The following is a 25698-nucleotide window of genomic DNA, read 5'->3' as shown; positions in this document are numbered from 1 at the left end:
ACTGGCTTTTTGATAAAGCAAGATAAATGTGTACTACAAGAAAGCTTAATTTATTTTGTCAAAAGGAATGCTTTGCAAATATTGGATTTAAAACAGATTAATAAGACAAAAGCTCTCAGATGGAAGACAGTTTCTTTTAAAGGTATTTTTAAAGTCTCTTGATAAGGCACCAATTTTTCTGCCTTTCTCACTTGTGAGGACTGGTTTAATTATGGAAGAGAGTTACTATTTGGGCTTGACAGTTCTCAAGGTACTGGGGGCTGTGTGATGAGGCAGGGTCTCCCTTTATGATGTGTTCTCACTGGATTTGGTGTTTCAGTTGGGTTTATTCTCTTAGCCACTGAGTTTCTGTCAGGGGCAGTCAGTACAATGGCAGTGAAGCTTGCTTCACACAAGCACCTCGGGGGTTGGCAAGATGTATATCTTGAGTCTCTTGGATTATTCATCAAGTTTTAAATGAATTCATTGATGTTGGACTTATCCTACATGATAGGGACAGTGTAACAATGAACTCTAGTACCATTTCCAAGAAGTTCATATTACCCAAGGAAAGAGAACATAAACTCTCACAAATGCAGGATTCTATGCCACAATAGAGAAGGTCAGCTATGAGAAGCAGTTAACTGTCTAGGTAGGAGGTGAAAGGTTGGAGAAGGCAAAGAGGGAGCATAAGGTGTATGTGAGTGGTTGGGCAAGCGTGCATACCTGAAGACTGGACGAACACAGAGCCCTGGATATTGAGATATTTCACTGATTCTGGGAGTTTAGGACAGTGGAGGAAGCAGACTGTGTACCAGTAGAAAAGATGGGAATTGCTGTGAGCCAAGCTCCTGTAGATCTCCCTGGGACTGCTGAAAGGGAAAATGTGGTCCCTGCTTTTGACAGACCCTCTTCTCAGCACAGGTTACATAGTGAGCCCTGGATTTGTGTTTCTATGAGTGAGAGCAGGTGCGTACATACAAATTTTAGAAGTGCTGCATTCTCCATAGTAGGTACAGGAAGGAAAACACGAAATAGAGCTGTTATGCCTTTTATTGTGGATTAGGATTCACCCACCAACAAAAGCTTTGAACAGATCTAATTCAATAGAACAGCCTCTCCCCTTTTTTGCTGAGTTGGCCTGCAATGTATTAAATATCTACGAATGAGAAACATGGATTTGTGCCCCTTGGGGACATTGGGCAGGTTTGGGAAAGCTTCTACTCATATCTGTTATATAGAGGCTTCAGATGTACAGATGTTACCAAACAGTTTACAGTGCATAAATGTAGACTGCACAAGAGAGAATAACCTGGTCTCAAATGATAGTAGTACCAAGGTTGGGAAACCCTGACTTCGAAGTCTCCAGTATGCATACATGCATTTGTGAGTCTGTGTTTGGCAAGAAGTAATCACTCAGATCATTAAAAACAAAACAAAACAAAAACCAGAAAACCCAAAGGGCATGATCATGGATTTACACAGCAGCTTATTCAGGGCTATATGAACTTGTGGAAGTAACAGTACTAAGTTGCCAGCAAAATAAACAAATACAATTTCTATAGGTGGGTCAAGCTGCTATGTTTTCTTTGCTAGAAAAACCAAGACATTGAATTCATAGCATCATTAGCAAAGAACACAGTGTGCATGTTGGAACAGCAGCAATAATTAAAATGATTTTAAAATCTTGTTAAAATTTCAGTGTAAGGTTTCAAATATATATATATATATATATATATATATATATATACACACACACACACACACATTCTAGGAAGATGTTTTCAAAATTGCCTCATCCATACTTTGAGGTTAAAGACAGATTTAAATAAAAAATAGAAAGTCAGTAGAGTTCCATAGACTGCCCCCTAAATATTGCAGGCTATTGTCAATACTATTGATTATCCTTCAGAACTTGACAGTAAGACCTACATACTAGAATCATAGAACATGGAGAAATCTAGCTGGTACTCTATTGGAAGCTTGATCCCTACTGCTTACTGTGTATAGTGCTGCAGGGGCTATGCATGTTGCCAGAGGAGAAAGGTAATTAACAATTTCACCCAAGTATGAACCCTGAAGGCTACAATTATAACATGCCTGGCAAGATGTGCCCACTGGTGCAATGGTGGCATGAATGTAATAGGGGTGATTGGATCTCTTTTTGATTGGACTTAAAGCTTGCTCCACGAGATGAAACCCATACCTGACACTGTCAACGAGACCAAGAACCTGTGGCTATAGAGATCATGGGCCCTAGGGGAAAACCTACCACTATTATTTTGCTAAACGAATATGATGATGACGAGTTATTGATATGCTCATAGGTCAGTGCATCTCTGAACCCTTATCATAGAAGCTGCTTCTTATGGTAGATGTGATTGGCGCAGAGACTGAAAACTGGTCCACATGCAGACGATAAGAGACTGGAGTGCTCAGTCCTAAATGGGATGTACATGGCACAGCTCCCCAAGTCTCAGGATTCTATTTGGAAGAGGCGTAGAAAGACTGTAAGAACCAGAAGTGGTAGATGAATGCAAGGAAACAATGTTTTTCAGACACAGCTGTACATGTGGACTCACAGATATGGTATGAACAAGAGTTATACAAACTCAAGGCAGATGAAGTTCCAGCATGGAGGACCAGAGGTGGGATGGAGTCTGACCCCAGTTACTTGGTTGTGGTTGACAGAAAGTCGGTTTTCATCAATGGTTTGACACCTGGTGTATTTACCACAATCCAGTGCAGGCCTTGTGCCCAGAGTATTTTGACAACACAAACTGGACATGATGGCTTATTTAGAGAGAAAGGGGGGAGGGAGAGAGAGAGATTGTGCATATGAAGTTGGGTTTGTAGGGATGTGGGGGAAGATCTGGGCAGAGGTGGATGAACTTGATAAAAATATTTGATATAAAATTCTTAAAGAATTAATAAACTATTATTTCAAAGACCAAACAAACAGAGGCCTTAACACTGTAAATACAACTTAACTAAGTCAATGAGAGACCAACTCTTGAGAAGGTAGTCCCTTCTTTGTGCCAAAGCAAAACAGCTAATTAGTTGCTTGACACTATATAATGTACTAGCCACTATCAAAGCACAGGGGGCGCCACTGTCATGAGTTTTCCTTCCCTGCAAACCTGGAAGTTCATTAGAATTTGAAGATAAGGGTATTTATTATGTATTTTCCTAAACCAGGAAGGCATGAGGCTTTAAAAAGAATTGTGCTTTAAAAGTAGACATAACAGGGCATTTTCTTGTCTAGAGTAGGTTGTGGCGATCTCTAGCTGGAGTGATGGACATGCCTCCCACAAGGCATTATCCTGTGGAGAAATGGCCCAGGAAAGAGGGCCGATGTCATTGGCAGTTATTTTAATAGAATCCAACATCTGCACCTTTGCTTCATTTCAGAGCCAGGCTGCTATTTCAGAAGTTCTGCTTTCTCCATGCCTGTCTCCCTCTGAGGTCTGTCCTCAGTCAGTTCTCACCTTTGCTGTGGGCTAATAGACAGTCGCCAGTGTGGAAGGGCATCTGAAACTGGCACTTCGGTGTCTCCCCGGCCCCTTTCTTTTTCTTCAGGAGCATTTGCCATGAGGTCTTTCCTAGATAATAATCTGTCACTAATAATCTTACTGCGTTCTCCTGATAGATATAAACAAGACTTTTGTTTTTGTAAATGTAGCAATTTAAAATTCCAAAGTAGCTTATTATTTTAATTCATAACGCTTTTTTAAGCAAACAAAGGAAAACCAGCAAAAAAGTTGTAAGAACTTGATATTGTATTTTCCTTTACCTAAATCTTTAAAAAAGTATATTTATAATTAGAAGAATGTACTGGATGTATACATGCAGAATATTCAAATGTAACCCTTTTATTAATTTTTCTTTTTAAAGAAAACAAACAAACCAGGGCCCAATGAGATGACTCTAAGTATAAAGAGGCTTGCCACAGAAGCCTGACACTTCAATCCCTGGCACCCACTTAAAGGGAGAAGGCAACAACCAAACCCACGAAATTGGCCTGTGAAATCTACATACATGTCATAACACCCCCCACCATACACATAATAATAAATATTTTAAAAGGTCAGCTCTAATGCATCAAAGAATTTACCATAAGACCAAAATTTCAGAAACCACTAGAAGAAACATAGAGGCAATACTTGAGGACATTGGTATGGGCAGTGATTTTTTTGAATCACATTCTCAAAGCACAGGGAATAGAGACAAAAATTCACAAGTGGCAAAGGGAACTATCAACAGAGTGGAGACAGCATACAGAATGGCAGGGAAGTTATTCCAGCTATATGCCTGATAGGATGAATATACAGAATCTATGAAGAGTTGAAAAAGAAAACTCTCAAGAAACTGCAATCAAATTAAAACATACATAAGTGATTTGAATACACAACACTCAATGAAGAACATATATAACCCAACAAATACATGAAAAAATGTTCAGCATGAAGCTACTGGGAAAATGTAAATCAGAATTGTAAGGAGATACTATTGCACCCCAGCTAGAATGTACATTATCGAAAAATTAAAAAACTAAATTGTGGTGAGGATACGTAGCAAAACCAAACTGTAATACAGTGGAATGCAAATTAACAGAGCTGCTGCTGAAAACTACTGATGCTTCTTTTTATTTTATTTTTTAAATTTTTATTTAAATGAAAAGCAATCTTATTTTATATACCAATCCCAGTTCCCCCTCCCTCCCATTCTCCCAATCCCAACCTGCCCCCATCCACTCCTCAAGGAGGGTGAGGCTTCCATGGAGGGGGTCATCAAAAGTTTGTCACATAATTTGGGGCAGGACCTAGGCCATCCCCTTTTGTATCCAAGCTGAGAGAGTATCCTCCATAGGGTATGGGCTCCCAAAGCCCATTTGTGTACTAGGGATAAATACTGGTTTTACTGCCAGAGGCTCCATGGACTGCCCAAGCCCCCCAACTGACACCCATGTTCAGGAGGCCTAATTTAGTCTTATGTTGGTTCCCCAGCTGTCAGACAGGGTTCCTTGAGCTCCCACTTGCTCAGGTCAGCTATTTCTGTGGGTTACCCCAGCATGGTCTTGACCCTTTTGCTCATCACTCCTCCCTCTCTACAACTGGATTCCAGGAGTTCAGCTCAGTGCTTAGCTGTGGTTCTCTACTTTTGCTTCCATCAGCTACTGAATAAAGGCTCTATGATGGCATTTAAGGTAATCATCAATAGCATTATAGGGGAAGGGCATTTAAGGTAGCTTTTCTACTATTGCTTAGATTCTTAGTTGAAGTCATCCTTGTGGGTTACTGGAGATGTCCCTAGTGCCAGGTTTCTCCTTAAGCATATAACGGCTCCCTCTATTAAGGTATCTTTTTCCTTCTCTGTCCTTCACCCAACTAGGACCTTGCTAATCCCTCATGTTCTCCTCCCTTCTTCCCTTTTCCTGTCCTCTTTCTACTTTCCCCCATACTCCCAATTTACTCATTACATCTTGTTACTTTCCCCTTCTGGTGAGGGGGGCATGTATGTCTCTCTTAGGGTCTTCCTGGTTTACTAGCTTCTCTGAGGTTGTGGATTGTAGGCTGGTAATCCTTTGCTCTATGTCTAATATCCACTTATGAATGAGTACATACTATGTTTTTCTTTTTTCTCAATCAGGATGGTTTCTTCTAGTTCCATCCATTTGCCTTGAAATTTTAAGATGTCATGTTTTTCTACTGAGTAGTACTCCATTGTGCAAATGTACCACATTTTCTTTATCCATTCTTTGGTTGAGAGGCATCTAGGTTGATTCCGGTTCTGGCTATTACAAATAATGCTGCTATTAACATAGGACATAACATGATGTCCTTGAGGTATGAATGTGCATTCTTTGGGATAAGAGTGTCTAAGAGTGGGATAACTGGATCTTGAGATAGACTGATTCCCATTTTCTTGAGAAACCCCATATTGATTTCCAATGTGGCTGTACAAGTTTGCATTCCCACCAGCACAAACTTTTCTCCACCTTCTCTCCAGCATAAACTGTAGTTGGTGTTTTTGATTTTAGCCTTTCTGACAGGTATAAGATGGTGTTTCAGAGTTGTTTTGATTTGCATTTCCCTGATGGCTAAGGATGATGAGCGCTTTGCTGAGTGTCTTTCAGCCATTTGAGATTCTTCCATTGAAAATTCTCTATTTAATTCTGTACCCCACATTTTAATTGGATTATTTGATGTTTTAGTGACTAGCTTTGAGTTCTTTGTATATTTTAGAGATCAGCTCTCTGTCAGATGTGTGTGGAAGTTTCTAAACTACCTAAAATAGGTTTCTCTTTTGGTTCACACACCCTAATCCTGTGTATAGCATGCAAAAGAAAGAAAATCAGCACACCAGGGAGAATCCTGTGTGTTCCTGTTACAGACACATTTCACCGTAGCTAAGGTAAGGAATTGGCTTCTGTGCCAATCAACGCATGAAGATCACACAATAGATTCTTATTCAGAGAGGCATGGAATATGATTTGCAGGGCAATGGATGGAACTGAGGTTGTGTTAAGCCACCTAGAGAATCAGAGAAACATTCCATGTTCGCTCTCATATATAGATACTAAAATATAGTAAGAAAATTAGATCTTAAATAGAAGAGGGATTACTCTGGACTGGAAAGAATGCTGGGAGATAGGTTCAGAGCAAAATGAGAAGTAGGGTAGATGCACATGATTGATTCATGATGCATGTGTATACGGGAATTATCAGAGTAATCACATCAATCCATACATTAAAACCAACAATACAGAAATGACTGTAGTATTTTAACCTTTTTCTAGGTACATGATAGCATATTTTTTTCTATGATGTGAATCTCAGTATGTTTCTACTCAAGTTCCTTTTCCTATGTGACATCAGAAGTGTCTTATGTACTCTCAGTTTGAATAAGTGTCTGGCATTTATCTGCAGGACATTGACTTCCTCATTTTTCCCTTCATTTATACCCAGTTTATATTTTCTTCCAGATTTTTTTTATTTTAAAGATTTACTTATTATGTGTACAATGTTCTGTCTGCATGTATGCCTGCTTGCCAGAAGAGGGAGCCAGATCTCATTACAGATGGATGTGAGCCACCACGTGGTTGCTGGAAATTTAACTCAGGACTATCTAGAAGAACAGCCAGTGCTTTTAACCTCTGAGCCATCTCTCCAGCCCCCAAAGATTTCTTCCTGTTCCAAATTTTACTATCCCTTGCTTGCTATCCAGTCATTTCCCTGTAAGCTATAGACTTCCTTGTCTCATTACACTCACTGGTGGTGTGGGATCCTGCCACAATTCTTGTCTGCTCAGAGACTCAGGTCTTAAAGGGTCTCAAGAGCACCTAGAAGGTTTTCCCCGACACACTCTTCAGCCAGATGCCCAGTGCTTCCTCAGAAGTCTCACTGAGGCCACCTGGGTCTGCTGGCTTCCAGCAGGGGGACCACTGCCATTATCCCTTGTGTTTTCCCCTGGTCACATCATGAAGCACATGGCGTAGCAGCTTATTCCAGGTTTCCCATAGAGCTCTGATCCTGCTTTGGAGTGCTTGAGGGTCCCACTGAGAGCAAGGGTCTTGCTCAAGAAAACATTTTAAAGACAAAAAGCACTTTGGCTTCATCTGTAACTGTGTAAATATAACTAAGCATTTACCTTGATGTGTATTTGAGACCAAACCAAGGCGTTTAGGAAATAATGAAAAAACTGATTGACACTATGAATATAGTGAGAATCTACATATTCCTTGCTAATCTAAAATTTTATTTTATTATTATTTGTGGACTCAGGCAGACATGAGGATTTCAGAGTACCGTTTTTTAAGAATCTGTTCTTTTTCTTTCCATCATGGGTTCCAGGGATTGAACTCAAGTTGCGTGACTCAAGTAGAAAGGACTTTTACCTGATGATATGTCATGCAAACCAGGTTCTTGCTAATCTAAAATACCATTTTACCACAAGAGGAGAGTGTGAAGCTTTCAAACACCAACTAATGCTAAAGGCATAGAACATGAAGGATCTTGAACTGATCACTGCATTACACATCCATTGAAATACTGACAATGTTAAAACATCTTTCCCTTCTATTGAAAAGGTTATTTTTGCATACATTATATCTGATTATAGTTTCTCCTTCCTCCTCTCCTCTCTGCATCAACTCCCTTTCTATCTCTCATTAGAATAGGCTTCTAAGAGATAACAACCAAACATGACAAAATAAAATATGACAAAGCAAAAACTACTATCATACTGAAGTTGGACATGGCAATCCAACAGGGGGACAAGGGTCCTAAGAGAAGGTATAAGAGTTAGAGACCCATTTGTTCTCACAGTCAGACATCCCATAAAAATAATAAGCTAGTTGTTATAATATGTATACAGAGGACCTGGTGTAGACCCATGAAAACCTTTATCTGATTATTATATGCACGTATCAAACCATTATAGTCTACCTCACACAGCTACAGTTAAAATTATAAACACATTACAGTACATTCAGGAAGGCTGCTAGGCAGAGTCGGTGTAATACACTTCAAGTTAGGTACTTTCATTCTTAATTATCAACTTAGAAAAAAACTGGTTTTTATTTCTGGTTCCATCTGTCCTTTGCTGCTTCTGACAACTTTTGGGACAATCAGAAGAAGAAAAGTGGGTAAAGGTACTTTGAAATGACAGAAGCTCCCCGCAGTTGCAGGGTGAGATCATTATGATATTTGGAACCTAAAAAAGATCCCCAAACTTTCTTAAGTTTCATATCCATCTATCCCAGTTCAGTAGCAGTCTCTAGGACCATAAATAACCCATGTGGCAATGTACCATTTTCTGTCTTGGAATGTACTGATTTAAATAGAGAATGGTTAACCTAGATCACAAATCTACCTGACTCAGGTATAATTGCTGTTGATTGGGGCCAGCAGCCAGCAGCCCAGAAACTGTAGCTACATAAGGATAGAAGAAAATTTGACTCTTTTAGCACGTTGTGCAATGATCCCATGTTCTCATGACATTGTATTGCCATGTCCCAATTTTAATACATAAATTTTTGTATTATTATTGTTGTAAATTAAAAAAAAGTGGCTCTAGAGAGAAGGACACCATGTGACAGAGTTCAAGTGGAGTTTTTTTTAAATTAGGGAAAAGGATTGTAAAAAGGGAAAGTGGAGGCAGGGGAGACCAGCCTCAGAGGACAGGAGCAGCAGGAGAGAGGAAAGAAAGGCAGGGCAGGAGAGAGAGAGATTGAGAGAGCTGGAGAGGGGGAAGAGAGAGGGGGGAGAAAACAGACAGAGAGAGGGATGGGAGGTGGGCAGGGCCCTTTTAAAAGGGAACAGTGAATAGGTACAAGTGGTGCTCTTAGTGGCAGCAGCTAAGGGTGTATTCTGTCAGAACTCCAAAGGCAGGCCAGTACAAATGTCTAAGTAGTAACAATTATATTGCTACCTTTTTTAAAACAAGGATTTGTGTTTGATGGAATTTCTAGTGTAAAGGAAAAAGTATATATTTAAGGGTCAGCATATGAGCTCTGATGTTAGAGTGTATGTTGCCCTAGTCCCATTGTACTTCTGGACACTAGAGTTTTCAAGCTAGGAAAAGAATTAGCAAGGAGACTGGCAATCAATGGGAAAATTTGCTCTTAGCTTATGTGGAGCCTGAACTTTGAATTTTTACTTACTTGACATTGATGGCCTTTCTTAAGACATTGAGTCTGCTCTGTTTTCTCTATATAATGCCATGTAATCTAGATGGACAATTAAGTGTTCCCTGTCCATCTTGCATGCCCTTTCTTCTCTTATACCTAACTGCCCCACTTTGCTGTGCTTAGTAGATGTGGTAAGAGGGGGGGCATCCTTCTCATGTCCATTTAAGAGGCATGCCTCTTTTCATCCTGGATTATAACACTAGCTGTGACTGGCATTTCCAGCTTTCTTTCTATTGAGATACATCCCCTTTTTACCTAATTTGTTGACAGTTACGATCACTAAAGGGCATGGAACTGTCTTTCTTTTTTTATTTTGGTTTTTCAAGGCAGGTTTCCCTGTGGCTTTGGAGGCTGTCCTGGAACTAGCTCTTGTAGACCAGGTTGGTCTTGAGCTCACAGAAATCCTCCTGCCTCTACCTCCGGAGTGCTGGAATTAAAAATGCCTTAATATATCTACCAAAGTGACCATATGGTTTCTATCATTTATTCTTGGAATGTAGTGGATCACATTGATTCATATTCAGTCATCATTGTACTTGAGAGGCAACTCCCACCAGACCGTATTGTGCAATCCTTCAGTATCCTATTGAATTTGGTTTCTTAGTGTTTTTGAGGGTTTCTTTTTTTGCATTCATTTTTGTGAAATATGTTGGCCTGTAATTTTCTTTACTTCTAGAAGTCTGACTGACATTGGCATGAGGCTAATGCTGGCTCTACAGAATGTATTTGTAACAGTCTTCCTGCTTCACTTCTTTGTGAGAGTCTGAAGACAGTCAATATTGGATTCAGTAAAGTTGGCAGGTAGAAAAAAAATTAAAATGAATTGAAAAAATTGCATTTTCATATAGTAATAAAGAATTTTGAAAAGATCCCATTTATGATAGTGTGATAAAAACAAAATTCTTAGGAAATTTAAGCAAGGAGGCCAAAGATCAGCATCCTGGAAGCTCAGTGATGTTGCAGAAGGAAATTAAACAACATAGAGGCGAATATTGTTGCCAAAAGTCCACAATGACCTGCAGATCCCTATCAAAAACTTGGTGGCATTTTCATAGAAATGGAAAAAAGTCCTGCAATTTATGTGAAGTCACAAAGAACACAAATAGATCAAGAAGGAGGCAAGGCTAGAGATATCATACCTCCTAATCCGTGCACATCTCAAAGCTGTAGTAATCATACAACAGTATAGGTGTGCCATAAAAGTAGACAAGCAGAACAATGGAACAAGGTAGAAAGCTCAGTGATAAAGTTACTGATCAAGGCACCAGAAATATTTGCTGAAGAGTATGCCAGGTCTTCAATAGTGGTACTAGAAAACGTGGATAGTTGCAAGCACAGGACTCCCCCATACCACACACCACAGGCTACTCTGACATAAGAAACTACAAAACTGAGAAGTGAATGCAGAAAAACCATTGACATTGTCAATGGCCTTTTTGGTATGATACTAAAAACACAGGCAACAAACACAATCCAAACAAGCGGACACCCACCAGCCCAAAAGCTCTGCAAAGGGAACAATGACCAGAAAAAAGGGCAGCTGAGAGAATGTGAGAACCTGTTTCAGACCACATTTCTCTTTTTCTAAGATCTCTCCTCCCCACCCCCATGTCTGTGTGTGCACATGAGCATAGGTGCTCACAGAGGCTAGAAGCAGGAATCAATCTCCTGTACCTGGAGTTACAGGTAGTTGTGAGCTGCCCTACATGGGTGATGGAACTGAACAGCAAGTGCTTTTAACCAAGGAACTCTCTCTAGCCTGACAAATCACATTTCTATAAGGGGTTCTCGTCCAACCCATATAGGGTTGAGCCAAGGACCTGAATATCTTTTTTCTCAGAGAACACATAGAGATATCAAACAGGCATCTGAAGCAGTGTTTTACGTCACTATCAGTAGAATGACTGTTATCAAAACCACAAGGGGATGTGGGGAATGCTCATGTGCTGTTGCCAGGAAATTGAACTGGTACAGCTGGTACAGACACCCTCAGAAAATAAGTTTATATATGCAGTAACCCTCCTTGCCTCAGGAAGTCAGTACTTATAAGGCTTTTCCGTATCTTCATTTTCACTGAAGCAGCTGGATGAGAACAACCCGATAACTTCACTGAGGGAGAGAGATGGATCTTGTGGGCTATAATCTTACTAGACTAGTATTTGTTCACATAAAGAGATCCTGATATCTGTGAAAACATGCATTAACCAGAAGGGATGTATGCTTAAGCAATAAGCTAGGAACCAAAGGGTAGAAGATTCCATGATCTCATGCATATATAATTTTAAAAAAGTAGAATTCCTGTTAGTTCAGAGAAGGATTGTGGTTTCCAGAACTGGAGGGTTTGCTAGGACTGGAATCAAAGTGCTGTTGTTCAAGGGGTGCAGATCTTCAGTTAGAAAGTACACAGGTTTTGGGGATCTAATGATCAATGAGGAGTAACTATGGATGAATTAATTTATGATTCTGGTATCATTGCACATTGTACATGCATAGCAAGCTGTCATGTTTACCCTGATGCCATCTATTAAAGTCCTTAATTTAAAGAAATCTATGGCCCACACATCTCTACAGCTCAGAAACTAGAATATAACTATCAAAAGGGGGGAGAATGACAGCATCTACTTGGGAAGTTTTCTATGTAAATATTGCTGTTTCAACAAGAAAACAGGGTCCGTCTTTCTTGACTGATCAACACCTCAGTGCCAGCTCACTGGCTGAATTCTCCTCTGCAATTCAGCATCCCATGAACCTGCAGGACTAACCATCCCATATATACTTTGGTCTATATTCAATTCCAGAATCTACTGCACTATTTTCTGCTTTATGAACATGAAACACAGTTTTATTGGTGAGGGATGGGGAATAATGAGTTCAGAGGTGAACTGAACATCCCAGAATAATCACATGTGAACTATAAGGCAAGGCTGGGTCCTGTCACTTTCAGTTGGCTTTAACTACACGACAAATTGTGGCTCACCATTCAGCTAGTCACTTCAGTGTCCTATGGAGATGATCACCATGCAGGGTGGAAGCTTTAACTTTTAATGGAGATGTTCTTTGTTCATAGCCAAGAATAACATTGCAGTATCAATACCTGCTCTGGACCCTACAACCAAAGAGGATGGCCATCACAGTATCTAGCATGTACTGAATTCACTATATCATCTTGCATCTTTGGGCAAGTGTTTTTATGTCTGTCTCTTTGGAGAAACCGAGGCTAAGAGAAATTAGATGACAAGCCCAAGGTCACAAAACAATGAAGAAAGGAACTCACTGAGGTCCTAATCAGGGCAGGTACCCCACAAAGCATCGGCTCTATTCCATCGGGTAGCTAGCTCCAGCAATGCACTTTCCTGCTTGTGTGGAGGCACAGCTGACTTCTGTCAATGTAGTTATGCAGCAATCGTTCCAGAGTCATGTTTGTGTCCCGGGCTAATCCGTATTCTGCCTTGCCACCCACATGTGGAGGAAGAAAGCATGGCACAAATACAATGCAATCTTTGTTTTCCAGCTTCCATTGTGATTGAGAAGTGGTGGTGCCACATGGATCCTTGCTTAGAAGGAGAGGACTGCAGAGTGCTCCCAGACTCCTCCGGTTGGTCCTGTAGCAGTGGCAATAAAGTCAAAACCACTAAGGCAAGTATGGACAAAAGTCAACTGTAATTTACAGCTGTAGGAACTGTTAACTCGGGCCGGGGGCCTCCCTGGCCTTCTGTTGGTCCCTGTCACAGAGCCTTTGAGGCAGTTCTTCCTTCTCATATGACAAGCTGCCTCATCTTCCTTTCTAGTTAACTATTATTCTTCAGGGAATCCATCCTTGGTTGCCTTTGGGTTCAGTGTCTGAGTGTTTGTTGGCTTATATTTTACATGGATAGCTGTATTCCTTCGCTCCCTACCCACTGCTTCCCATGTAGTGTGGGATTTGTGAAGTCAGGCGCTTATCTGTGTTTGCTTACCTTGGTAGGGCCAGATCCAGCTGATGTCCCCATAGCTGTTTGCTGAACTCCAGTTAATGATAGGTCTTTCTGAGGTTACTGGAGTGAGATGGGTTGCAATGATGTTCATTCAAATTTTTCCATTGGAACATAATTTGTCCTTACTAGTGATGTTGAGATTACAATAACTTCTGTATTGAAAGGACCTGTGCAGATTCTACCAATAACAGACTAAAACATTAAAAGGTAATCACATCTCAACTAAACCCATCTCTGGCTGGAGAGCTGGGTTAGCAGTTAAAAGTACTTGCTGCTTTTGTGGAGGACTTGAGTTCAGTTCCAGGACCTAACAACCATCTATAACTCCAGTTCCAGGGGATCCAATACCTCTTCTGGCCTCTATGGATATTGTACCTATGGGATGCTTAGGCATACATGCCAGCAAAAAACAACAGCAACAAAAAACCTAACCAAACATATAAAATAATTTCTGTTGCATTTATGTTGTAGTTATTATAAGCAATCTGGAGGTCATTCAAACTAAACAAAGTCTGAATACACTACATGTAAGTGATATACCATTGTAGGTAAGTTTTTAACATGTACAGATTTTGGTATCTATGGGAGATCTTTGAGGCAATCCTCCATAGATACCAAGTTACAACTCTCTTTTTACATCCATATGAGAGGAAATCCATGGAGTTATTTGTTGAAGTAGCAAGGAAGTTAACCCTACCACTACCCCACCATTCCCACTTGGCCACTCCCAATAATCTTCCAACCACCTAAAGCTATTGTACTTGCTAAGCAAATTCTGTTTCCTGCTCCTGACTCCTTTCAGCTGTTCCCATAAGTACTTTATAAATAAAAAATATTAAAGTCTCCTATGAGGTTAAAAAATAATCTTCCATCTATCAGTGATTAAAATAAACTTTCATTGCATTTCTTGTAGACTAAGAAATAACATTTTAGAAGATTAAATTTGTATTGATTTTTAGATATAAATGTAAAACAAGATTGAATGGAAGCCAAGTGAATTCTGGAAAAAGAATGTGTGTAAGTAGTTCACTTGGTAGAATGACTCTCACTCTTTATGTGCAGTTAGTGAGAGCATTAGCAAGAAGCAAACCTTTAGGGGCATTTTGCCTCTGTGTGCTGGGAATATGAGTTTGCTCTAGCTAAATTCTCAATGGTAGTGACATTTCATTTATCTCCTGGAAAGATGCAGAAACATAATACAGTTCCCCAAGCCACCATAATACTTGGGCTGCCTTTTTTCAGTGATATGCCATTTGAGAATAATCTGGAAGGTATAAAACTTTGTTTCCTTTATTAATCCAAGTCAGCATGCCTTGAACTGAATAAAACATTTTATGTCTGTTAGGGCTTGCATGTACACAGAAGTTCATTTGGGGAGTTCAGACTGCCTCCTAAGCTGAACTTGGCATTCTAGAAACTGTATCTCTTGCTTGCAATGGTACTGACCTCATACCTCTGGAGGGACAGCCATTCTGTAATGGCCAAGCAGTTGCTTCCCTGGAGGAGGTATTAAGTAAACAGCCACAGAGTTTCCATTTTCCTTAAAGAGTTTGGGCAGAGCAGCATGGGAACACAGAGCACAGAATGCCAGGTCTTGGCCAGTAAGCCACCTATGCTAGGATTTTATTTCCCATTTAAATGCAAATACAGAAAGAGTTAGCAGTTGGTCTGAGATACTAATGGGCTCTGTCTCAGAGATGAAAGTAAGAGAGGCAGACATATCCTTGTCCTTACTTAGTCATCAGCTCCAGATAGAACAAATTGACATCCCGTTCCTTCTCCCCAGGTGGTTTCCAGCTTCTTCAGAGAAGTCTTAGGAACCATTTCCTGTGGGAAAAAAGTCTTGCTGTTCTCATGCCTCATGCCTCCTTTCCCTCTCTTCTGAGTTTTTGATTGACGTTTCTCTATTTCAAACTGTCAGTGCTAAGGTTTCTTTCAAGGACTCAATGACTTTGTAGTAGCAACAGCAGGGGTGTGTCAGGGCATTTTAATAATTTGTCAGGAGAAGAAAACAACATTGATCTTGAGGAAGTCTATGGTTTAAGTTTGTTTTGAAGCTGTGAATAAGGAGACGAACTGCCTTAAATGAACAGTTTTGCTGGGTGCTTTCTTGCCCTTTGGGGATGCTGGACAATATGTGAGGATATTTTGGGGTTGTTGTATGTTGAGATAGAGATGCTACAGGCTTCCATAAGTTTCCTTTTTTCCACAAGGACAGTGGTAAGCATCCTACAAAGGATGGGGTAGTCCCCACAGTCAACAGTGCCTAGGTTGAGGGACTGTTCTCAAAAATGATGCATTTTCTCAGGAGCTTTCTATAACCTTCCTACTCGATTCTTGAAATTCACTTTGTTACTTTCCTCTACCCCACAGAAATGGGTACTGGTTTAAGAGACCCACACATGCTTAACAACTTCAACTGAGCTGCAACCCTAGTCTTATCTTTACTTTTAAATGTTTGAGATAAACTCTCATGTCTTGAATGTTCAATCTTCTCAGCTTCCCAGTGACTGGGATGGCAGGCCTGCACTAGTGGGTTTGGACGTTACTTCACTTTATTCAGAGTTTCTATTAGGTGTCTCAAATTTTCTAGGGTTTCATTGGAAATGCAAACAGGGATGAGTCAAAAAGGGCAGAGTCTCATGCATATTTGTTTAATTCCCGAGAGCCTTCAGGTTTTATGCTGATCATGCCAGTAGCCTCTGAAACTGACACTGGTAAGATCAGGAATAAAAAAGATGGAACCATCTAAAATAAGCAGAAATTGATAGAATAACAGAAACAGCAGTGTTGGCTTCAGAAGCTTCCTTCATATTAGTGTCTTACCTGCCCTTGTCCTTGCTAGCACTTTTCTCAAGTGGTACCTTAGTTGGGGCTTTTCTATGTCTCTTGGGTACCACCATGAATCACTATCACAATTATTTCATCATTTCATGACTGTAGAATATTCATCAAGAGACTTGTTAAAATGTCAGTTTTAGGCCCCACCCTCTAGACTGTTTGGCTTATTAAGCCTATGGCTGGACTTAGAACACAGACTTTGAAAAGTGTTTTGCTTCAAGAATGGGTACCATCTTAGAGTGAAATGGCAGGAAAACATATTCCAAGCAAATGGGGCAAGAAAGCAATCAGGAGTTTCCACTCTACTATCAGACAAACCAGCCTTGACACTAAAGTTTATCAGAAGAGGTAAGGGAGTACGCTTCATTTTAATCAAGGAAAAAATGAACGTAGAAGACATTACAACTACAAACACAAATGCTCCAAACTCTAGCACACCCCATTTCATAAAAAGTATACTACTAGACTTCAAGACACAGAATAAGCACAATTCAATAATAGTAGGTGATTTTAAGATCTGCTCTCCCCAGGAGGTGTGTCATTTGGACAAAAATAAACAGGGATACATTGGAATTTGGTGACATTATACAACAAATAGAATTAGGAGAGAGCTATAGGATATTCTACCAAAACACCAACGATTATACATTCTACTCAGCCATCCCTGGGAATTTCTCCAAAACAGACCACATACTGAGGCATGAAACAAATCCCTACAAATACCAAAGAATTGACATAAGTTAGTCCTTGTATGCTGTAGCTGTAGTTCAGTAAAGCTTACAGTCACAAAATAATCTAAAGAAACTATATGAACTCAGAGTTATTAACGCATTGCTGAATGATAAATGGGTCAAAAATCAAGACATGAATAAAATCTTGCAATGGAAAATGACAAGACAACACAACAAAACCTACGGGACACATTAACAATAGTTTTAAAAAGAAAATGTATAGCTCTAAGTATCTATATTAAAAAAACAGAAACTACATAAATAAATGACTTGCAGATGCAACTCAAGAATTTGGAAAAAACGTGAACAAACTGGAATCCAGTAATTGGCAAGAAATAATAAAATCAGAACAGAAATTAATAGAAACAAAGAAAACAATATAAATAACCAACAAAACCAAGAGCTTGTTCTTTGAAAAGATAAGCATGATCAAAGGATCTTAAGCACAGTTAACAAAATATATGTATATAGAAAAAGACCCAAATGAACAAAGAAATATAGTATATTATAAGGTAATGCTTTAAAAACCTATACTAATTAATTATGAAACATTAAAAGAATGGATGAGCAATGCTTGAGGGATTGTTATACCAAATTTCAAGCTATCTTACAATGCTATGCTGATGAAAAAATATATTAACACAAAACAGACATTTAGATCAGTGGAGCAAAATAAAAGACCAAACAAATGGGAGTCCATAAAATTAAAGTCAATGAAAGTTCACAAAAATGTGGTGTCCATATGTGGAAGAACAAAATCGGACTCATAGCTATCACCCTGTGCAAAATCTACTCCAAATGGTAAAAGTCTTTAGCATGAAGCCTCAAATGTTAGGACCAGAAGGAACATAGGCAGTGCCCTACAAGATACAGGAAGTTTCTGTACAGAACTCCATTTGCTCAGAAATTAAGGCCAACAATTGACAAGTGGAACCTAATGAGACTAAAATGCTTCTTCAAAGGAAATAATTGAGTGGAGTAAGAAAGAATCTTTGCTAGCTATAGATCTTATGAGAAGATTAATATCCAGAATATGCAAAGAATCCAGAAAGCAAAGGATCAAGAAATGACTAAATTAACAACACAGGTTATGGATCTGAAGAAAGTTTTCAAAAGAAGAAATAAAAATGGCTAAGAAATACCCAAGTATTCAAAATCCTCAGCAGTCAAAGAAATGTAAATTGGAACTTCTCTCAGATTTTGTCTCTGTCCAGTCAGGATGGCAAAGATCAAGAAAACACTTGGCAACAATATTGGCAAGATTGTGGGGAAAGAGGAACCCTCATTCACTATTTGACTTGCAAAATGGTCTAGTCACTCTGGAAATCAATGTGGAGGATGTTTAAAAAGCTGAAATTGAACCTAACATATGCCCCATCTATACCATTCTTTGATATATACCCCCCAAAAATCTCAAAACCTCAATATACTATTCTCAAGATACTTGCTTAGCCATGTTCATTCCTGGTCTATTCACAATAGCTAGGAAATAGAATCAGCACAAACTTCTTTCAGATGATGAATGGATAATGAAAATGTGGTATATATACACCAGAATTCTATTTAGCTGGCAAGAAATATAAAATCATGAAATTTTCAGGTAAATGGGACTGGAAACTATGCCGAATGAAGTAACCGAAATCCAGATATATAAATACTGTTATCTTTCTTATTTGTAGACCCTACCTCTGACCTTTAGATTTGAGAATTTAGCCTGAAGTTTCTTAAGAAGCCAGGAAAACAGGGAAGGCCCATGGGGGAAGAGTGAGAGATGGGAACTCTAGAAAGCAGAACAGTAGGAAACAGGTGCTATGGAGGGCGTAGTGGGTAAATGGGGGAGGGTAGGACTTTTTAACTGGAGAGGGGCCGGAGGAGGGTGAAACAGGAGGAGAGGGAAGGAAAGACCATTAGGATGCTTGATAAGGCCATAGGGAAATGTATCATTTTCTACTGAGATAGATAGATAGATAGATAGATAGATAGATAGAGTTGTTACTTTTAAATGGAGTTAGTGGTAATGATATTCCCCCAAGAGTCAAGCACTATCTAACAAAAGTCTACTTCCAGGAATGGGAAACTTCCCAACTGAGTTGTTGGTCAGAGTCTCCATAAAATCACTTTGACTATTGGCTATTGCCATTACTGTTGGTTGCCTTCCAGAACTTGAATGTCAGACCATGTTGCTGAAGTTATCACACACTTCAGTCAGAGCACTTGTAGGAATTGAGTTGGAACTGAGCTGGACACCTCCTTTCAGAGAGCTGGCTCTATAGTATCCAAAGTTGCCATGCAAGATGCCAAGGGAGGTGAGCAATCTGTAGTAGTCTAACACAGCTGTAAAGCCTGTGAAACACAACTATGATCTGCCTAGCAAAATATCCTGCAGGGTGTGAAGGTGGCACATTTATCTTGGGGATAACAGATATTTAACTTGACTTATGATCCACTCAGTAGGACGAAATTCATGCCTGGTACTATACACCTAGCCAAGTACCTATAGCTGGAGAGATCACAGACCTGAGAGGAATATCTACTACTTGCATTTTCCTAAACTAATAGAATATATAACTATATTCAAAATCTTATCTTTATACCCAGATAAGTATAGCTATCACTTCTCATCAAACAGGCTTTTTTTGTTGGTTTGTTTTACAAGACAGGGTTTCTCTGTGTTGTTTTGGAGGCTGTTGGACCAGCCCGCCCTCGAACTCACGGAGATCCGCCTGCCTCTGCCTCCCAAGTGTTGGGATTAAAGGCATACGCCACCACCGCCAGTCTCAAACAGACTCTCTCTCTCTCTCTCTCTCTCTCTCTCTCTCTCTCTCTCTCTCTCTCTCTCTCTCTCTCTCTTGCTCTCTCTCTCTCTATAACAGACAGTGACCACTATAGAGATTCACAACTGGTTAAAATGTAGGGGATAATGGGATGTGGGTTGCCTATCACAAATTTTTACATCAGTAACATAACCCCTATACCTATACCTAATGCTCAAAGAAAATCATGGAAGGTGGTAAAAGCTAGAAGTCCAAAATGTCTCTTTCTAGATAATGACCCCTAGCATTAAAGGAATAATGCATCCATGAAATCTCAATAACATGATTTCTTGAAAAGAATAGCATAATGACAATCTTAGTTGATATGACTTCCAGAGGAAGAACTATAGATGGTCAATGTCTGCCAAGAGGGAGACTTAGTTTCTTCTGGCGACAACTCTCACATAAAATGTCTAATCTCACACGGTCAACTTACAATTAATGGTAAATGGACTTAGGGTGTGTGTGTGTGTGTGTGTGTGTGTGTGTGTGTGTGTGTGTGAGAGAGAGAGAGACTATACATATTTATATACATGAAACAATATTAAGAGGATTGTGGGGATGGGAGGATTTTGGTGGGATAATGCAGACATGTGCTCATATAGAACGGTCTCAAACAAATTATAAACAGGAAAACAATTGTCTGAGGGCTACAGAGATGGCTCAACAGTTATGAATACTTGTTGCTATTGCAGAGGATATAGCTTGGTTCCCAACACCCATACATAGTGGCTAATAAACATCTCTTACCTCCAGTTCTAGTGAATCTAGTGCCCTACCCTGGCTTCTGGACACACCAAGCATTCAATTGTGTATGTACACACATGTAGGCACAAACTAGAGTCATTTGGAAGAGGGAACCTCAGTTGAGAAAATTCCCCTATTAGATTTTCCTGCATGCAAGTCTGTATTTACTTAATGATGATGGACCTAAACCACTGTTGCCACCCCTGGTATGGTTGTCCTGGGTACTATAAGAAAACAGGTTGAGTAAGCCTTGAGAAACAAGCCAGTAAGCGATGCTCCTGCAAGACTTCTCCTTCAGCTTCTCTCCTGCTTGAGTTCTTGCCATGGTTTCCCACAGTGATGGACTGTTATAAGGAAGTGTAAGATAAAAGAAACCCTTTCCTCCCCAAGTTGCTTTTGGTCCTGGTGTTTTACCACAGTGATAGAAACTCTAGGTCACCTCCTAACTGGCTCCCTGAAGACTAAGGGAGGTATCTCTCTCACCTTGACGTCTTATGTTCCTTGACCCCTATGATCAAGGCTTTAGAAGCCTAGGGTTTGGAGGCCGATACATGGAAGTGAAGCTAGTATTAGCATGGGAGTAACTTCACATTCATTGAAATTCAAAATCAGTAATAAAATTTTTGTATGTAGTAAGTATAATAATGATTTAAAAAGAAAATAAATCAGAAAATACCTAATCTAATTGAGCCACCTTGTTACGTGAGCTTTCTTGGCCTGGCTAGTCACGTCGCCCTTCTCTGCCCCAAAGAAGCACACAGACACTATATAGTTATAAAGCCGTTGGCCTCAGGCTAAGGTTTTTTTTTTTTTTTGGAGGCTGTCGGTCCAGCCTGGCCTCGAACTCACAGTGATCCTCCTGCCTCTGCCTCCCGAGTGCTGGGATTAAAGGCGTGCGCCACCACCACCCAGCCAGGCTAAGGTTTCTTATTCTTAATCATTAACCCATTTCTATAAGTTTAAGTATCTCCATGAGGTCTTATCTTACTGGAGAAAGGTCAAGGGCCCTCTTACTCCTCTGTTCAGCATCTCTGCACAGAAAGAGCAGAACATGATTTCCTGTTTGCCCCTGTGTATATTCTGATTCTGCCCAGCTATTTCACTTCCTGCCTGGCCAATCAGTTTTATTCATTAACCAATAAGAGAAACATATACATAGAAGGACTTCCCTCATCACCCCCTAAGAAACTTTAGAAAATTGCATTCTAGGTTTAGGTTGATATTTGTCTATGTGTGCTTTTAGTTGGCAAAGAAAAGGTAGGATGCATCCAGAAGTGCCAAACAGAGTTAACAAACTGTGACCCAAATCCAGCCCTTTGACTGTTTTCATGACATGTGCACTAAAAATGGACTTAATTGTTCTGGGTGTGGTGGTGTACATTGGCTTCGATCTCATCATTTCCCAAGTGCTATGTGATAAGGTTTAGACAGTGCAGTTCACATATTTTCTTCACAACTGAAGAAGGCAGACACATTTAACTTCACCTCTAATCATGACTGAACCCATCATCTATTTGCTCACTCCAAAGACTTTGGGATTATCTTGATCTTTTCTTATTACATTTTTATCTTTTGTTTTAAATTTTAGTGTTTTCCTTTTCAATGCTTGTATTAAAGTGGCCCCAGTGAGTTAGTGGTCTGGTCATGCTTTTCTTACCTCATTAAAGAAAGGCCAGGGTGTTTGCAGTAACTTGGTGCTGTCTAACATTTCCCTCTTTCTGTTTCAAAATAATAATAATAATAATAATAAGTAATAATGAGCCTTTTCTTCTTAAATAGTTGGGAAAAAAATCAAAAGAGCCCTGTTGTTGTGGCTCACACCTTTAACTGCAATACTCAGGAGGCAGGAGTAGGTAGATCTCTGTGAGTTTAACGTCAGTTGGTCTATAGAGCAAGTTCCAGGACAGCCATGACTACACACAGAGAAACCCTGTAATGAGCATTCTTCCTGCCAGCTTGGTCCCAGAGCCTCATCAGTCCCAAATGAACACACAGGACGCTATATTAATTATGAAGCTGTTTGCTATGGTTTCTTATTGGCTAACTCTGACTTAATTATTAACCTAGAGTTACTAATCTATATATTTTTACAAGGACTTATCTTTCTGAGAATGCCAGCCTCATGTGTTTTCTCTTCCCTGGGACCACATGGTGACTCTCTACCCTATACTACATTTCCCAGAATCCCCCTCAACTCCTAGTCCCACATATCTTGTTTCCCCATTGGCCAACAGTGCTTTATTTATCAACAAATAAGACAAACATATACATTGAAGGGCTTCCCCCATCAAAACCCAGTTTCAAACAACCAAAAAAAGAAAATAAATCAATCAAAGGAGACTATTTTATAACACTTGGGAATTGTGTGAAATTCCCATTCAATGTCCATTGATACTTTATTGGAACTAATCAATGTCTGTGAATTGATCAGTAGTCTATGGCTGTAACAGCGATTTACTTTTGATTATAGCCAATGTCTGGCACCCAAAGATCAAAGTCTTTCCTAGAGTTAAACCTTTGCAGAGAAAGCTTTCCAGTTCCTGCTTTAGAATAAAAGGCCAGTTAGGTTCAGGCATGATGACTGTCTTATCAACTAATACAGCTTTTCCTGAAAATATGTGCACAGTACAAGTGTATTCAAGTGTTATGCATGTTATGCCACTTTCCCCCTGAGCTGCTGTGTTGACTGTGTAATGTGCAAACTTTTTTTAGAGGTTTTAAATAATGAGTCTATGTGTCCAAAAATTAAAACCACAATGACTTTTAATGTTATAAGCTTCCATTAAACTGATCATCTCTGTCAAAGAATTTGCTTTTAGAAGCAGGTTAACTGCATTAAAAATGTAATAAAGGTTAAATTTTGATTTTGATGTGCAGTGATTTTAATCAGCATTTATTTGAAAAAACTACTAAGTTCCATTAACAAAGCATGCTTAGTTAACATGCAAGAGTTCATGGGCAGTGGGTGCACCTAATCTCATGCCATTTTTATAATCCAAGAAAATAAAAACCAAGGGTACATACTTTCCTATCATAGAAGCATACTGTGTTTCTTTGCACACTGAAAGCAAGAAATGGAAAGCTGAGTTGGATGTGAAGAGTCCATTTGTTCAGGTCGGTTACAGACTGAGGTTCCAGCTGATAAACCGGACTCTCTGTTTCTCTGGCAGGAAGGGTTCTCTTTGGTGGTGTACAGTCAAATACTCACTTAGTTTCATTTGTTTTAGGTGACACGGTAGCAGTCGCAGAAGCATTTTGACCCTGAGGGACATCAGGATGCAGAGCCCTGTGTGGATTACCAGTCTAGTGAGAACTCACGTTGGAGCTCAGAAATTCACAGCTGCAATCTGTGCGTCATGAAAAGTGGCATTTATCTGACTGCCCTTGCTTTCTCTGCTTTGTGATCTGATTGCACTGAACCTCAACTACAGATGGCCACTCAGCTGATATGTTCTGACCCCAAGAGGAGTACAGCATGAGCAATACTAGAGGGAAAGGAACATCGGAGGTGCCAGAGTGGAGCAGCCCTGGCGGAACCTGGCTGTTCACTTTCTGCCTTTCCCAAGGAATGTGGACAGGAAGTACAATGGGACCCCATCTGTTCCTCTTTCCAATGTGTCCTTCGGCCACCATACGGAAGGTGTGAAGGGAGTCTAAATGACAGAAGATTTGGCTAACATATATGTGTTCAAGATTAAAGAACTCAAATTATCTCATGTGGAAAATTTATGAACCTTGGAGAATGGAAGCACTTGTTGGGTTATTGTATGTGCATTTGTATTTTTTACTTTTGATAATTTAACACAGTTACCTTTTTAGTCCATTCCTGCATTAGCAGAGACACAGCAGAAACATTTTAACCTCTGTGCACGGTTGACTGAGTCCTAAGGGAAACAAACTAACACCAGAGATTTATAACCAAAGCTTTCTCATGACATTCACAAAGGAAAATAAATATGTTGGGGTTTTTATGACGTGGGTGTAATCAGATAGGAAAGCCATTCAAAATATAGGACAATTTCTGTTTAGAGTAAGGATGGTTTCTTAGATCCACTTAATGCCAATTATGTGGAAATACTTTGGTTATCTCCTAGAAGTCTTTAAAGGCTAAATATTTACATTACAGATGATGCTAGCCTAACATGATTCTTTCTATACCCATTTGACAGCTTTCTTACTTCTTTAAACATAAATAAAACTTCAGTCATCTTTCCTCTTGTTTCAATGGTTTTGTAGATGCTATCATATATAGAAACATAAGAAACAAAGACAAGTTGGCACAATTTTGGAAAGCTATGTTATTTGTGTACATGCTTCTGTAATATGGGATTGAATGTATATACTAAGAGATGTCAAAAATATACCTGCTGTGCCAACTGTCCCTGTCCTTTCACAATTACAAGGAGAAATCAATTCCATTATATTGTCTATAGTGGTATCAATTATTTGATTTTGTTCTTGCAGAAGGAATGGAAATGGGTGCTACTATTTATTGGTTAAACTTTGGTTTGAATTTGACTTACTGGGTGCCTACCAGAATAGTAACTCTCATATGAATAAGTAAAATATTATGATGTTGATGGCATATAATATCTTGTGATTATTCGGTTTACGACACAAGCTTGCAAGTGTTCTTTTAAACATAAATATAAAATTGGGTTAACTTTGGGTATATGACTAATTTAGGTCACTTCTTAATCTTGTCTCCAGTGTGTACAGCTTAGAAAAGGAGTGCTGAGAAACCAGCCCATATCCATAGGGTTGGGCACATTTATGATGTCCTGTGTGTCCTCTGTTCTAGCATAAGACCTTCTTTTGTTAAAGGGCTTTAAAAATGTAAGGAGATTTTGCAGCACATGAAGCACCATGTTAGTTTGTAACCCTCACATTTGATCAATCAGAAAGCAGAGCATGCGAGGAAG

The 25698-nt window shown here is 39.5% G+C and overlaps 1 protein-coding gene across 1 annotated transcript in view; it reads left to right on the top strand.

The window, feature by feature from the left end:
- Positions 1-25443, top strand: part of Tafa4 (TAFA chemokine like family member 4) — a 193744-nt gene extending 168301 nt beyond the window's left edge. The window contains exons 5-6 of the mRNA XM_040738891.1: positions 13182-13306; positions 24004-25443. Of these exons, the coding sequence (XP_040594825.1) occupies positions 13182-13306; positions 24004-24015 (137 nt within the window). The 3' untranslated portion in view covers positions 24016-25443. The remainder of the gene's footprint in view (positions 1-13181; positions 13307-24003) is intronic.
- Positions 25444-25698: the final 255 nt, after the last annotated feature.

This window comes from Mesocricetus auratus, unplaced genomic scaffold (genome assembly GCF_017639785.1).
Source record: "Mesocricetus auratus isolate SY011 unplaced genomic scaffold, BCM_Maur_2.0 Super-Scaffold_100676, whole genome shotgun sequence".
Lineage (NCBI taxonomy): Eukaryota > Metazoa > Chordata > Mammalia > Rodentia > Cricetidae > Mesocricetus > Mesocricetus auratus.
This window is presented reverse-complemented; position numbering and strand designations above follow the sequence as displayed.